At 45.7% G+C, this 14682-nt stretch overlaps 1 protein-coding gene across 4 annotated transcripts in view; it reads right to left on the bottom strand.

Annotated features, from left to right (window-relative positions):
• Positions 1-14682, bottom strand: part of LOC110535015 (transcription activator GLI3) — a 175569-nt gene that overhangs the window by 63391 nt on the left and 97496 nt on the right. For all 4 annotated transcript variants that reach the window (XM_090190073.1, XM_090190076.1, XM_036935418.2 and 1 more), the window contains exon 4: positions 2744-2849. In XM_090190073.1, coding sequence (XP_090046199.1) covers positions 2744-2849 — 106 coding nt within the window. The remainder of the gene's footprint in view (positions 1-2743; positions 2850-14682) is intronic.

Here is a 14682-nt window from a genome sequence, read left to right as displayed (position 1 = left end):
CTGTTGATCCTAGATCAGCTGCACTGAGGTCCTATTCTATAGTCATTAAAAAGTGGTTGGTCAGAGCTCTATATGCCGAGGGTTTTGATAAAAGACTCCACAGTTTCCCATTTTAGACATGTAGGACATAGACATAGACATCCTCTATTATGTGGAAATGGATAACTTCCATTTCCACACAGAAACAGTACAGCATCAATGCATCCACACAAGGAAGGCAACCCCTGACCCTATCTTTAATATTGAATGGCACACGGGTGCCTTCCCATGCAATAATTCATAAACTAAACGATTATCCAAGCTCCTGCCTGTAATTGCACTCTTCCCTGCCTAATAGGGGTGGCGTGCAGCAGGAGAGTGAGAGAGCGAGAGAGAGTGGAAAAACAAAGGACAGTTAATTTGTGATTTCCTCCGCTCATTTGAAGGCAAATTAAGTGTCAAGCAGCTAATACAGAGCATATTTCATTTTATGAGCTTTTAATTTAATTCCGTCGGTCTCATATATCGCCGGATGCCTTTAGCTTAGCGCCTTCGCTAACGCTCCGTCCTTCCTCCCTCTTCTGCAGCGCCGGGACATAAATAAACATGTTTCAATTAGACCTGTCACAATAATAGGACAGGATTCTGTTCATTTGCAACGTCGGTTGGACGGCAGAATGTATCATGAGAATATGAGGCGGCTGCGTGTTTTTATACCGGACCAAGTCCTAGCATTAGCGCTGCTAGCGTTAGCGTGACGGCTAGCATTTCGAAGCTGGATTGATTGTACCGCCGCGGGGCCAGACCCACTGTAATTACCCGCTGTAATGAAACCTCTGTATGGGGAAGTAATGCCAATAATACTCTACTGTGTACTTAACCATATCTTTAAGAGAGCTAATAACAATTAATTCTGCTCACTAAGGAGAGCTTGTCTTAAAACAATTCTATATTTCTGTCTGAACCCCACCCCCCCCAACTTGTCCCCTGCAGGGCCATGCATGTTCTCTCTGTGTGCAGGGCCATGATGGCATTGTTGGGGGTGACTGGATCAAAATGCTCCTTCGTAAGGAATTCCAAAACACTATCCAATGAGACCAAATTGCCAGATGAAATTGTTCCCAAGCAATACTGAGTTTATGTTTACAGTCTAAATCTGAACCAAGGAACTACAGTAGCCTACATAACTCGGTAGTCTGTCGATTAGACTGTACAAACCCTAAACAGTAACACCATGTAACACTGTTTCCTACTCTGAAAAGCAGCAAGAGTAATGGCATTGAGAGCAGAGGGGTTAGAGCCTGTAAGTAAGCATTTCACCTGTTGTATTCGGCGCACGTGACAAATAAACTTTGATTTGAGATCTGAAAGGAACACGTGTAACTCGATAATGTGTGTACTAGTACCCAAGTCAATTTGAATAAGATCATCCACTAAACTGCCTTGTAATAATGAAAAATGGGGCCTTTCAGCGTGGCGTGTCATATTAAGCAGCAATACAAGTGGATAAACAGCCCATAAGTACGGCAACGACTCACGGCCACGCCTCCCCTGACAGGCTGAGCAAACGAAGCGCGCCAGCCAGATAACTCTTATCCGGACAGAGATCGAGTGACTGAACACGTTCGTTCTGCGCAACTTCTCTTACCCCTTCATTTAATTCAGTGGGTTCCATGTCTCCCCCTTCCCCCTAACCTGTGCTCCAGATCTCTCCAAAGCGCCTCTGACTGATAACAAACACGGCTGTTTGTTTGAGCCGTATTGGCGGCACATGTTCTCTGCAGAAGCTAAATGCTCAATTATATTTGCCATTTTGTTTGCTTTGACACGGGGCATCAATCACTAACCCTTTTTTTTATTTCCTTGCCTCTCCCTCTCTCCTCTGAGACGAGGGGGGGGGGGGAGACATAAAAAATGCATAATGCTTAGTGGCACAGGGAGTGATATGACTCCTGGGGATGGGGGGGTTGATAATGAAGAAGAATTTCAAACATAATGTGGCCCAAGTAGCTGCCCCATCCAATTTGTCCCAGTCGCGCACTGATCGCTTCCTTGCTGTCTCTGGGTGAGAAATTAGTGATGCAAGGGCGACAGAGCATCCACTACCAGCACTCACTGTTCAGGCAGAACAGAGAGCAAAAGCGGTGGAGTGAAAGAGAGAGAAAGAATGGAGAGAGTGAAAGACAGTTAGAATGAGAGGGATTCTAATATGTGTGTTATTTGTGTGTGTGTGTGGGGGGGGGGAGTGCATACATGGTACAGTGCATATGTCAGAAGAGATGTGTGTGTGTGTGTGTCAGTGAAGGTGTGTGTGTCAGTTGAGATGTGTGTGTCAGTGAAGGTATGTCAGGTTGGGAGTTGACAAGACTTGATCACTGTGCTTATGAAAATAACATGCTCAGAGGCCCTAGTTTCCATGTTTCTGGCACATGTTAATTTGCGTGTCTCTGACATGTGGATCATGTTACTCCCAGACAGGGCCATGACCTTTGATCTGGAGAGCAGGGGAGCACAGAACACCTCTGAGGAGGATGCAACATGCCTTGGGGTGTTGGAAACAGGATCATCTTATTAATATTGCCATTAACACTACTGGGGGTTCTTGCTGATACCAATGATATGATACTGATATCCAAATCACTTCCCATTAGACCTGACTGGTAGAATTGTACAAATTCCTTTGCATTATTTTATGTAAAGAAGAAGTGGATGTGTACGGGGATGGGGGGGTTGTGTGTGTGTGTGTACAGTCTGTGACACTCACACGTGTAGAGGGGGAACGGGGGACGGCTCGTAGATGTAGCGACCCTGGGCATGTCTGTCGTCGATGGGCACCGGTGGATGGAAAGCAGGGAAAAACTGTGGCGGTGCTACATGGGGATAAAGAGAACGAGAAAAGAGAAAGAGAGAGAGAAAAATGTTAGAGATGACACTGCTACAGACAATCAGCCTTAAAGCCAATAACATTTATTTTATAAAGCCCTTTTTACGCCAGAAGATGTGACAAAGCACATATCTCTTTGCATGCCATTGAATCATGGTTGCATGTGTTGACTCAATGTGTTTTTGAGGGAATTACTAAGTAATGTTCCTCTTCCGCCAGTCTCAGGACAGAGTAATGAAAAGCAGTGGTTGATAGCCATCTTTCAGGAGGCCCTGCCCAAATGAGACCTCGTTAAAATAACTGAACTAAAAAGCCTCACTGCCTTAGAATGTTCACTAAGAAAGTGCACTTAAAACATCTCAAAATAAACCTAGACACAAATTAACTGCAAGACTTTTGCCTTTTGTCTTGCTGTAAGGCTGATCAGGCATAAATACACTTTTTACACTGAGGAACAGCCATTGAAACAGAGGGAATAGGGAGAAAAATTGAGGATGCGTTTGGAAATCATTTCAGGCAGGGAAATGATTCGTCACAACTGTCAGAGAGAAGTATCTAATTCCCCAGATAAAACATTTGCATAATATCAGCACTATTTTTACCCCCTGAGAGAGAAGCTGCTGAGTTGTTGCATGGGCTGGAAACATACAGCTATATAAGTTCAAGTCTCCTCACCTCAACTGCAACATCTACCCTATGGTATACAATCCCTCAAGCAAGTGCTGGAATGCTGTGTTTTGAATACCTCATATATCCATTGTAGGACAAGTTCAGTATGAGCTATGTCTATTTAAGTGCATCTTGCCCACACTACCCGAGGGGCTACTTGAACCCTTGTGAAAATGGAAAGGGTTAAAACACGCACACACACACACACACACACACACACACACACACACACACACACACAAACACAAACAGGGAGGGGAGGAGGGCGCTTTGTGATAGGAAGTGTTTTTAGCGTGTAAACATCTGGTGCCCGTGTGCCAGCAGTAGTGGGATGGGCAGGTTGCCAGGCAGCCAGGGGGAGTGGTGCCAAACAGCTGGATCTAGTTGTGCACCCTGGTCAACGCCAAACATAGGGCCCACTGCTGGGCAGCAACACAGAGAGGTTTATCCCCCCCTGGCTCACTCAGGCTTGCTGCTCTACCTCAACTAGCTCATCACTTACTAGCTCATCACTCACTAGCTCATCACTCACTACCTCAACACTCACTACCTCAACACTCACTACCTCAACACTCACTACCTCAACACTCACTACCTCAACACTGACTACCTCAACACTGACTACCTCAACACTGACTACCTCAACACTCACTATCTAAACACTCATTATCTAAACACTCACTACCTACCCTGTCCAAGCTCTACCAACAGGACAACTCGGACAGGCCTTGTTTAGTGGAACTGCAGCGCATGCAGGTCTTAAAAGGGAAAGGTGTTGTATCATGCATCATGTAAGCAGATGGATATAAATCAGATGCATCCTGGTGAATAGATTAGGAATGTTTTCTATGATTGCATACCAGTTGTGTAAGCCTTTCTAAATAATGGCTTGCATTGTTTATCAAAATAGAGTATACAGCACAAATCCTGGCTTTAACATGGAAAATGACACTTTGATCATGAGGCCCAAAAACATTCTGTGGAACAAATCTGTGCTATCAAATTCCTTTCCAGTGTCTTACACAAATGTGAAAATGTATTTGAACTGAACTTGTTTTTTGTAAGAAAGATAGGACGTCAAAGAGACGTGATAGCTAAATGCCTACTGCAGCAGCCCTCTGGCACTGTGTTTGACTATCTGTCTCTTCGATAGCTTCCTTCTGATGAATCCTGTTTGGCCCGGCTCTCCTTCTCTATTTCCAGGTCTACTCTGAAGGAGAGGAATCTGGACTCTGCTATCAGTTGTGTTGATCTAACGCAGTCTTAAAGCTAGGGTCTCTAAGCCGTCTCCTTGACTACTCATGGGAAACCCTGGGCTGAAACTTCAACCCGTGAGGCAGGGCAGAGGTCTACGGAGGGACTATAGAGATTTCAAATTGCAGAACCTCTCCTGCTCCAGTCTGAATAATACTACTTCTCCTCCTCCATCTCCTCTACCACACCCGCCTCTCCACTCTGGATTACCCAGATCGCTCTGGAGCTGCTCACTCAACACACCCCTGTGCCTTCCCCCTCCTTCTTCCTTCTTTCCTCCTGGAGTTCCTATCCTCCTTCCCTCCCTCCTGGGCTTAGCCAACACTCCTCCCTCGCCTCAGCCTACAGCAGTCAGTTAAGGGAGCTGCTTTATTTGAATCCCTGTCCGAAGTTTACTTTAGCAGGGCCCCTATCTAAATAGGCTCTGCCACACTACCTCCATTAGGAAGGCAAACAGCCCTGTGTGCCACTTGAGGGAATGTATACAGTTCAGAGAACAAGGGAGAGAGAGAGAGAGAGAGAGAGAGAGAGAGAGAGAGGGTGAGTGGGGGAGAGAGAGAGTGGGTGGGGAGAGTGGGTGAGTGGGGGGGGGGGTGAGTGAGTGGGGTGGGGTGGGAGAGAGAGAGAGAGAGAGAGAGAGAGAGAGAGTGAGTGAGTGAGTGAGTGGGGTGGGAGAGAGAGAGAGAGAGAGTGAGTGAGTGGGGTGGGAGAGAGAGAGAGTGAGTGAGTGAGTGAGTGAGTGAGTGGGGGGGAGGTGAGTGAGTGGGTGAGTGAGTGAGTGAGTGGGGGGAGAGAGAGAGAGAGAGAGTGAGTGGGGGAGAGAGAGAGAGAGAGAGAGTGAGTGGGGGGGAGAGAGAGAGTGAGTGGGGGGGGGGGTGTGGGTGAGTGAGTGAGTGAGTGAGTGGGGCGGGAAGAGAGAGAGAGAGAGAGAGTGAGTGGGGAGAGAGAGAGCGAGAGAGAGAGTGAGTGAGTGGGGGGGGGAGAGAGAGAGTGAGTGGGTGAGTAGGGGGGTGAGTGAGTGAGTGAGTGAGTGAGTGGGGGGAGAGAGAGAGAGAGAGAGAGAGAGAGAGAGTGAGTGGGGGGAGAGAGAGAGAGAGAGTGAGTGAGTGGGGGGGGGAGAGAGCGAGAGAGTGAGTGGGGGGGGGTGAGTGAGTGAGTGGGTGAGTGAGTGAGTGAGTGAGTGAGTGAGTGAGTGAGTGAGTGAGTGGGGGGGAAGAGAGAGAGAGAGAGAGAGAGAGAGAGAGAGAGAGTGAGTGAGTGGGGGGGAGAGAGAGAGTGAGTGGGGGGGGGGGAGATGACAAGGGAGAGGGAGATGACAAGGGAGAGAAAAAGAGAGAGTGTGCTCCATCCCACAATCCATCTTCACTGTCTCCTGTGGGGACTATTTGGTTGACTGGGAGTAAATTGTCCCTGAATGTATTCAGGGGCCTCTTTAGAATACAGACACAGCTGGAGGTTATATAAAGTTAATGCGCGTGTCACAGCTTTTACCATCCCCTCCGCTGATATAGTAAACCATTACAGGGTAAAGCGTAACTTGTATCCAAATGGCACCCTATTCCATATTTAGTGCACTCGTTTTTACTGGTTAAAAGTTATGCGTTACACTGAGTGTACAAAACATTAGGAACACCTTCCTAATATCGAGTTGCACCCACTTTTGCCCTCAGAACAGCCTCAATTCATCAGGGCATGGACTTTACAATGTGTCAAAAGCTTTCCACAGGGATGCTGGCACATGTTGACTTAAATGCTTCCCACAGTTGTGTCAAGTTGGCTGGATGTCCTTTGGGGTGTGGACAATTCTTGATACACACGGGAAACTGTTGAGCGGGAAAAACCCAGCAGCTTTGCAATTCTTGACACACTCAAATCAGTGTGCCTGGCACCTATTACCATACCCAGTTCAAAGGCACTTAAATCTTGTCCATTGACCCTCTGAATGGCACACATTCACAATCCATGTCTCAGTTGTCTCATGGTTTAAAAATCCTTCTTTAACCTGTCTCCTCCCCTTCACCTTTTGATAAGTTGATCATTTGAATCGGCTGTGTAGTGCTAGGGCAAAAACAAAATGTGCAGCCCTTTGGGTCCTCAGGACCAGGACTGAGAGCCAGTGATTACACTGATTGAAATGGATTTAACAAGTGACATCAATAATGGATCATAGCTTTCACCTGGTTTCACCTGGTCAGTCTGTTATAGAAAGAGCATTTTTTGTACACTCAGTGTAGATAGAGAATAGGGTGCCATTTGGGACGCATCCATACTGTATTGTACCAACCAAATACAGTATGTCACTAACAGAGCAAAACCCTCAGAAATAATGGGGCACAGTCAGGCAACTTTTTGCTTTGCAGGGGGGGTGTAATCAAAATCTGTCCATTTGAGTACATTTCCAAAACAGCAACTCATCAACAATACATCACTATCAAGTACCAAATAAGTTTACAATTCTTTTGAAATATTTTAATGACCCTGCATAACTTTGCATGGGAGCATTTTTTGTTTCATATTTTTACAGATGGAACTCATTAAGATATGATTACAAATGGGTCTGTAATGAAAGGGCAATTAGTGGGCAACGTTGACCAGACTCATTAGTTGTAATTCAACACAAAACACACCGTTACTGAGCACCAAAAGCCTGCTGCTTCCCCTTCATTATGAAGAGGATGATAATTACTTTTTATTTTATAGGACACAAAGGATTTTAAAGAGGGGGGGGGTAGAGAGAATAAAGCCTGAAGCATATCATTCTAGTTGGTTGTTATTAGATAATTTCCTTCCGTTATGTGAGAAATGTAAGGTCCAATACAAAGTGTATCATTATTTTTTATTTAAATAGGCAACGGCCATAGTTTGTGTTGCCGCACTTGAAAATAATCTGAATAGTCAACTACACTCGAATCGAATCTGAACCGTAATTTGACATAAACAATATCTCTGTTTCCTAATCAGAAGAGTTGATGACTTGTCATAACTGAGATTCCTCCTGTCCCGTACTGAGTGCTCCCTGACTCTCCTCTGGCACTGTCTTCGCCCCCCCCCCCCCCCCCCCCCCCCAAAAGGGTGCCCTATTACGTATAGTGCACTACTTTTGACCAATACACTAAATAGGGGATAAAGGTGACATTTGGGATGCATCCACTGTGTCATCTGCAGCTTGACACTGAGGAAGAACAGTCATCCAGAACCCACTGAGCTTCTCCTCTGCGCCTCAAAGTTCTGGTGCAATAGCACAAAGACGCACTGACAGATTGTCATAACCGACTAAAGCGGAGTGAGAAAAGGGCTGCTGCCAGGGCCTGCTCTGCTCCAGAGGTTTGTGAATGGGTAATGTGGAACATATGACAGTGGTGCTGGGCCTGCCAAGTTACATTACCCCACTTCTCTCCTCGCTCATGATCTCAGCACTCGGGCACGCTCGCCAGACGATGGCTGAGGAGCGAGTAGAGGAGTGCTAGCTTAGTTGAGTGTGTGAGAGATGCTCATTGAGTGTGTCTGGGGGGGAGGTGTGTGCGTGTGTAAATTACTGTGAGTAACAGCATATGTGAATGAATGAGTGAGTGTGTGCATACACACACGTGTGTGTGTGTATGTACCGCTAAGCAAGACCTAACGTAACCCCCCTGCAATCCCCTCCTTGTCTCTCCACTCCACAAACTGTGTGACATGTCCACCACAAACACCTCTGCATGATCACCAATCACACCAGCACACCTGTGTCTGTGATTGGCTACAACTGTTCACATGAAAGGAACCCCATGCGAGTGTGATGTTGGAGGTTATTTTGGGGAATCAACCCCTGCTCTGGTTGCTTGCTTGTGTTTGCTCACACTGAGACCTCAAGCTGAACATGTAAATAACACATTCCCAGGACTGTTTAGCTAAGCTCAGTGGGAGTTGCTGTTGACTTTTGGAGTGGCTTGCTTAATTACAGTCCCAGACTGTTGTACGTCTAATAGGCTAATTACCGCTGAATAAATTAGCCTAATGCTCCAGCTGTGCTGAGGCTCTCTGCAGCACTGTACGAGGTGTGTGTGAGTGGCCTAGACTCAGGAAAACATCTAGTGTGTGTGTGACTGAGGAGCAAACAAATCCTTTACTCAGCAAAGACTAATTGTGAGAGAGAAGACAAGGCGAGAGAGGTAGAGGTTAAATAAATGAAGAGCGTTTTAATTCTCTCTGCCCATGCATCAACGAGAGAGACATTCGCACTTTCTCCTTTACAAGTAAATCAATACAGTTCTCCTCTCTGTCTCTGTCTCTACTGCAGAAGTCACTCTACGCAAAGTCTTTTGGTCTGTGTCTAGGCATTGCTGACCGTTTAAACCAATAAGGCCACATAGTGTAGTTGTTTAAACCAATCAGGAAGCAGGCTAGAGATCAGGGTTGAGATTAGGCAGACAAATATGTTTGGTCAAAGTAACTTACCCTCCCTTATTCCCCCTACCGTACCCCACCTCAAACAGCTCAATGGAAGTCCCCTATCTGCAAGAGATTAACCAAGTGGAGTCAATATTAACAAATTGCGCACCCGACAAGGGCCCTCCCTCCCTCCTCCTCCATCCCAGTACAGAGCAGCAGAAAATAACTGAAGGTTATTTCATGGGGTCCTCTGCGGAGCGCCAATCTATCTCCTGCATTTGGTGAATTCCTCCAGATTGCCTAAGCTGGGAAGCAGAACAAAGCGCCGTGCGTCGGCTCACCCTCCTCTTCCTCCTCCCTCTCCTTCCCCTCCCCCTTTCCCAGCTGGGTAGAGATTTACCCAGCGATTTAGCGGCAGAAACACTGCACTAAAACTCTCTAGTCTCCACTCTGTCTCCCACTCTCCCTCTCCCTCTCTCTCAATTAATTTCAAAGGGCTTTATTGGCATGGGAAACACATGTTTACATTGCCAAAGCAAGTAAACATTAACATTACACTCACAAAAGTTCCAAAGGAATAAAGATGTTTGAAAAAAATTATTACAGCTATTGTAACGTTGTGCAAATAGTTACAAAAGGGAAAATAAATACACAAATATGGGTTGTATTTACAATGGTGTTAGTTATTTACTGCTCTTTTCATGTGGCAACAGGTCACAAATATTGCTTCTGTGATGGTATTTCACCCAATAGATATGGGAGTTTATCAAAATTGGATTTGTTTTTTTTTTCTTAGTGAATCTATGTAATCTGAGGGAAATATGTGTCTCTAATATTGTCATACATTTGGCAGGAGGTTAGGAAGTGCAGCTCAGTGTCCACCTCATTTTGTGGGCAGAGTGCACATAGCCTGTCTTCTCTTGAGAGCTAGGTCTGCCTACGGCGACCTCTCTAAATAGCAAGGCTATGCTCAGTGAGTCTGTACATAGTCAATGCTTTCCTTAATCTTGGGTTAGTCATAGTGGCCAGGTATTCTGCCACTGTGTACTCCCTCTCTATCTCTCTCTGCCCAGTGCATGACCCCCGAGCAGCCTGCCAGCCAGTCCACACAATCATACATCTTGCGGTAGAAAGGAAATGATTTAAACCTCAGCTTAACTCGACAGGACCAAGCTACACACTTATTTGGGTTTTATTCCCATGTGATTGATATTGGTCCGACCGAGACCATACTATTTTCAGATCTGTGTTTTTTTAAAGTCGAACTCCAATTAAAAAATAAATAGGAACATTTTGTGCCAGACCGTCCACGAAACATATGTTTTAAGCATGTCTAATGCATTGTGTATATATACTACTATAAGTATATGATAAGATAAGATGAATTTTATTGTCAATTAACTTGAATGGAAATGTGTATTTTATGCTCACATCCCAACTGTCTCGGCTGGTGTGAGTCTGAGTCAATGGGAAAGTGCACTATCCTTTCATTCTCTCACAGCCTAATGATGCAGGTCCACTCTGGATTGACCCTCCATAGCTTCGATATCCCCACGGTGCAGCTCCCCCTTGGCCCCACGGCAGGTCATATTGGGGCTGACCCAGCATGACAGCGTGTAGGAGAGTAACTCTGCTGTGTGAGAGTCAATGACTGAGGCTAATACAGCTGTTCCGGCTGCAAGGCTAATAATACACAGGCCTGGCACGGCAGGGGAAAGAGGCACTCGGACCCAGCTCAATTCTAACCCACCGAGAGAGAAAGAAGCTAGCTAGTGAGCAGGGTTGGGATTCAACATGGCATTGGTCAGCATGACTGTGGCCAAGGGCATCCAAGTTGATGTCCACATGTGTTATGGGGCCAGTTTAGGAGAAAACTAGGAACTTAGTAGACATGGTTTATTTATTACTATCTATTTCCCTCATTAGTTATGTACATTTTACATTTACATTGTGTTGATTTATTCTGCGGTCTGATAGATTTCTTAATTTTTTTAAACGTGATATTCAAGATTCAAGAATTCTGTCCGTTATTCACATAACAAACTAAGTTGTTAGGAATTTTCATATGTAGTGCTCATGCTTGTTTACAGACAATCTCTCTAAGTAGACAATACAGTGCCTTGCGAAAGTATTCGGCCCCCTTGAACTTTGCGACCTTTTGCCACATTTCAGGCTTCAAACATAAAGATATAAAACTGTATTTTTTTGTGAAGAATCAACAACAAGTGGGACACAATCATGAAGTGGAACAACATTTATTGGATATTTCAAACTTTTTTAACAAATCAAAAACTGAAAAATTGGGCGTGCAAAATTATTCAGCCCCTTTACTTTCAGTGCAGCAAACTCTCTCCAGAAGTTCAGTGAGGATCTCTGAATGATCCAATGTTGACCTAAATGACTAATGATGATAAATACAATCCACCTGTGTGTAATCAAGTCTCCGTATAAATGCACCTGCACTGTGATAGTCTCAGAGGTCCGTTAAAAGCGCAGAGAGCATCATGAAGAACAAGGAACACACCAGGCAGGTCCGAGATACTGTTGTGAAGAAGTTTAAAGCCGGATTTGGATACAAAAATATTTCCCAAGCTTTAAACATCCCAAGGAGCACTGTGCAAGCGATAATATTGAAATGGAAGGAGTATCAGACCACTGCAAATCTACCAAGACCTGGCCGTCCCTCTAAACTTTCAGCTCATACAAGGAGAAGACTGGTCAGAGATGCAGCCAAGAGGCCCATGATCACTCTGGATGAACTGCAGAGATCTACAGCTGAGGTGGGAGACTCTATCCATAGGACAACAATCAGTCGTATATTGCACAAATCTGGCCTTTATGGAAGAGTGGCAATAAGAAAGCCATTTCCTAAAGATATCCATAAAAAGTGTTGTTTAAAGTTTGCCACAAGCCACCTGGGAGACACACCAAACATGTGGAAGAAGGTGCTCTGGTCAGATGAAACCAAAATTGAACTTTTTGGCAACAATGCAAAACGTTATGTTTGGCGTAAAAGCAACACAGCTGAACACACCATCCCCACTGTCAAACATGGTGGTGGCAGCATCATGGTTTGGGCCTGCTTTTCTTCAGCAGGGACAGGGAAGATGGTTAAAATTGATGGGAAGATGGATGGAGCCAAATACAGGACCATTCTGAAAGAAACCCTGATGGAGTCTGCAAAAGACCTGAGACTGGGACGGAGATGTGTCTTCCAACAAGACAATGATCCAAAACATAAAGCAAAATCTATAATGGAATGGTTCAAAAATAAACATATCCAGGTGTTAGAATGGCCAAGTCAAAGTCCAGACCTGAATCCAATCGAGAATCTGTGGAAAGAACTGAAAACTGCTGTTCACAAATGCTCTCCATCCAACCTCACTGAGCTCGAGCTGTTTTGCAAGGAGGAATGGGAAAAAAATTTGTCTCTCGATGTGCAAAACTGATAGAGACATACTCCAAGCGACTTACAGCTGTAATCGCAGCAAAAGGTGGCGCTACAAAGTATTAACTTAAGGGGGCTGAATAATTTTGCACGTCCAATTTTTCAGTTTTTGATTTGTTAAAAAAGTTTGAAATATCCAATAAATGTCGTTCCACTTCATGATTGTGTCCCACTTGTTGTTGATTCTTCACAAAAAAATACAGTTTTATATCTTTATGTTTGAAGCCTGAAATGTGGCAAAAGGTCGCAAAGTTCAAGTGGGCCGAATACTTTCGCAAGGCACTGTATCTATTGTCCATTATGGGTGTCTAATGGAGGAAACGGTGGGTCACACCAGGCAGTGTAAAGCAAAAGGGAAACCCAGAGCTGTGTCCCAAATGGCACCCTATTCCCTACTTATGGATTCTGGCCAAAAGTAGTACATTTTAGTGAATAGAGTGCCATTTGGGACGCAGAGTCACAGCAAGCAGCAAGCAGACAAATGACTGGGGTCGTCACCTCTGGGCCAATTACAGCCCTGGCTCTTCCCCTCCGCACCGCAACACTCTCTTTCTCTCTCTCTCTCTTTCTCTCTCTCTCACACTCTTCCAAGTCTTTCTCTGTCTCTCTCCACATGGGCCTATATTTCTGTCTCTTCCTCACTTCACCCCCTTTCTTTCTCTCCCCCTTCTCTCTTTGTCCCTTACTCAAAGCCGAGCCTGATCTCCCCCCTCCCAAAAACAAGGACAACTTGTAATCCATTTACTCCACTCTTGTCAACAAATTCCCCCACCAAAAATAATCCTGAATGACTTACAACCAGAGCTAGGTACTATCAAGGGAATGGAGGGAGAGAGAGAGAGAGAGAGAGAGAGAGAGAGAAGGGAGAACACACAATGAGAAGGAGCGATTGCACCCAAAGAGAGAAGAGAAAAGAAAAGGAGAGTAGAACATGCAATACTGTACACAGAGGAGCGAGGGAGTGTAGAAGAGAAGAGAAAAGAGCGGAACTTGGTGTCACAGTGATATTTTAGCATTTTGTCATGCAGGCGGCGCCCTGGGGTCCCCATGGTTCCTGTGCCTGTGAGAAAGAAGGGGCGCCGTGTAAAAACTGAAAGAGGATTAACGCTGCCGGAGTGTTTTAATGAGACCTGAAAGTTGCGGGCACCGGAGAGCAACGCTGATTGAGCCGGGCCAGAGAGGCAGAGAGTCTGGCTCCCGGAGGCCCCTGCAGCAGCCCAGCGGTCCAACAGGCCCCAGCCATGAGCCTAAGCTCAAACTGCTCACACCGAGTCACATCAAAGCAGCCCCGGCTGAGGGAGCCGAGCCGAAGAGAGAGACGAGAGGAGAGGAGAGGAGAGGAGAGGAGAGGAAAGGACTGGATGGATGGAGGAATCCCTTATCTCCTCCTGGGAGGATGCTGCTCTGTGGAGCGAGATTGTCTGGAACTGCCACCTGTCCCAGCCATCTTTGAAGGAAACACTAAGCCTATGATGGCCCTGACCTCCTCGAGCTCCCATTCCTTTATGTCTCTCTTCATTTTCTGCTTTGTTACATCCCCCCTCCTACTCCTCTCTCCTTTACTCTCCTTCTCCAGTCTCACTTTCTCTCTCATTGGCACTTCTTCTCTCCTGTTTTTGCCCTTCCATCTCTCTTTCTTCCTCCCTTTCTCCAGTCCTCTTTCTCTCTAATTTCTCTCACTTTCTGTCTATCTCTTACTCTCTGCCTCTTTTTCTCTCCCTCTCTCTCTCTCTTTTTAAGTCTCTACCCTGTGGTATGGACAAGAGGATGTACTCTAGTCTACTTAGTTGCTCCAGCCTGTAACGGAGCTGAGAGGAAACATGTTAATTACCCAGCATGTCTCAGCCCCCTCCTCCTATAGAATAATAGGTACAGTCCATCCTCCAGAGAGAAGAAGAGAGGAGAGGGGGGAGGGAGGGAGGCGTTGGGGGTTGGTTGAAGGGATAAGGGTGCTAACTCTATGAAAAGAGGGACACAAATCGCTGCGCTACAAGGCCGGGCGGTGAGATTTGCTTACAGTGAACAAACATATAGGCAGGCATGAAATGAGTGTGACTGTCCCACTCCACACCGGGTG

This window comes from Oncorhynchus mykiss, chromosome 11, assembly GCF_057628025.1.
Source record: "Oncorhynchus mykiss isolate SJ-2025 chromosome 11, ASM5762802v1, whole genome shotgun sequence".
Taxonomy (NCBI): domain Eukaryota; kingdom Metazoa; phylum Chordata; class Actinopteri; order Salmoniformes; family Salmonidae; genus Oncorhynchus; species Oncorhynchus mykiss.
Note: the sequence above shows the minus strand (reverse complement) of the source record. Positions and strands in the feature narration are given on the sequence as shown.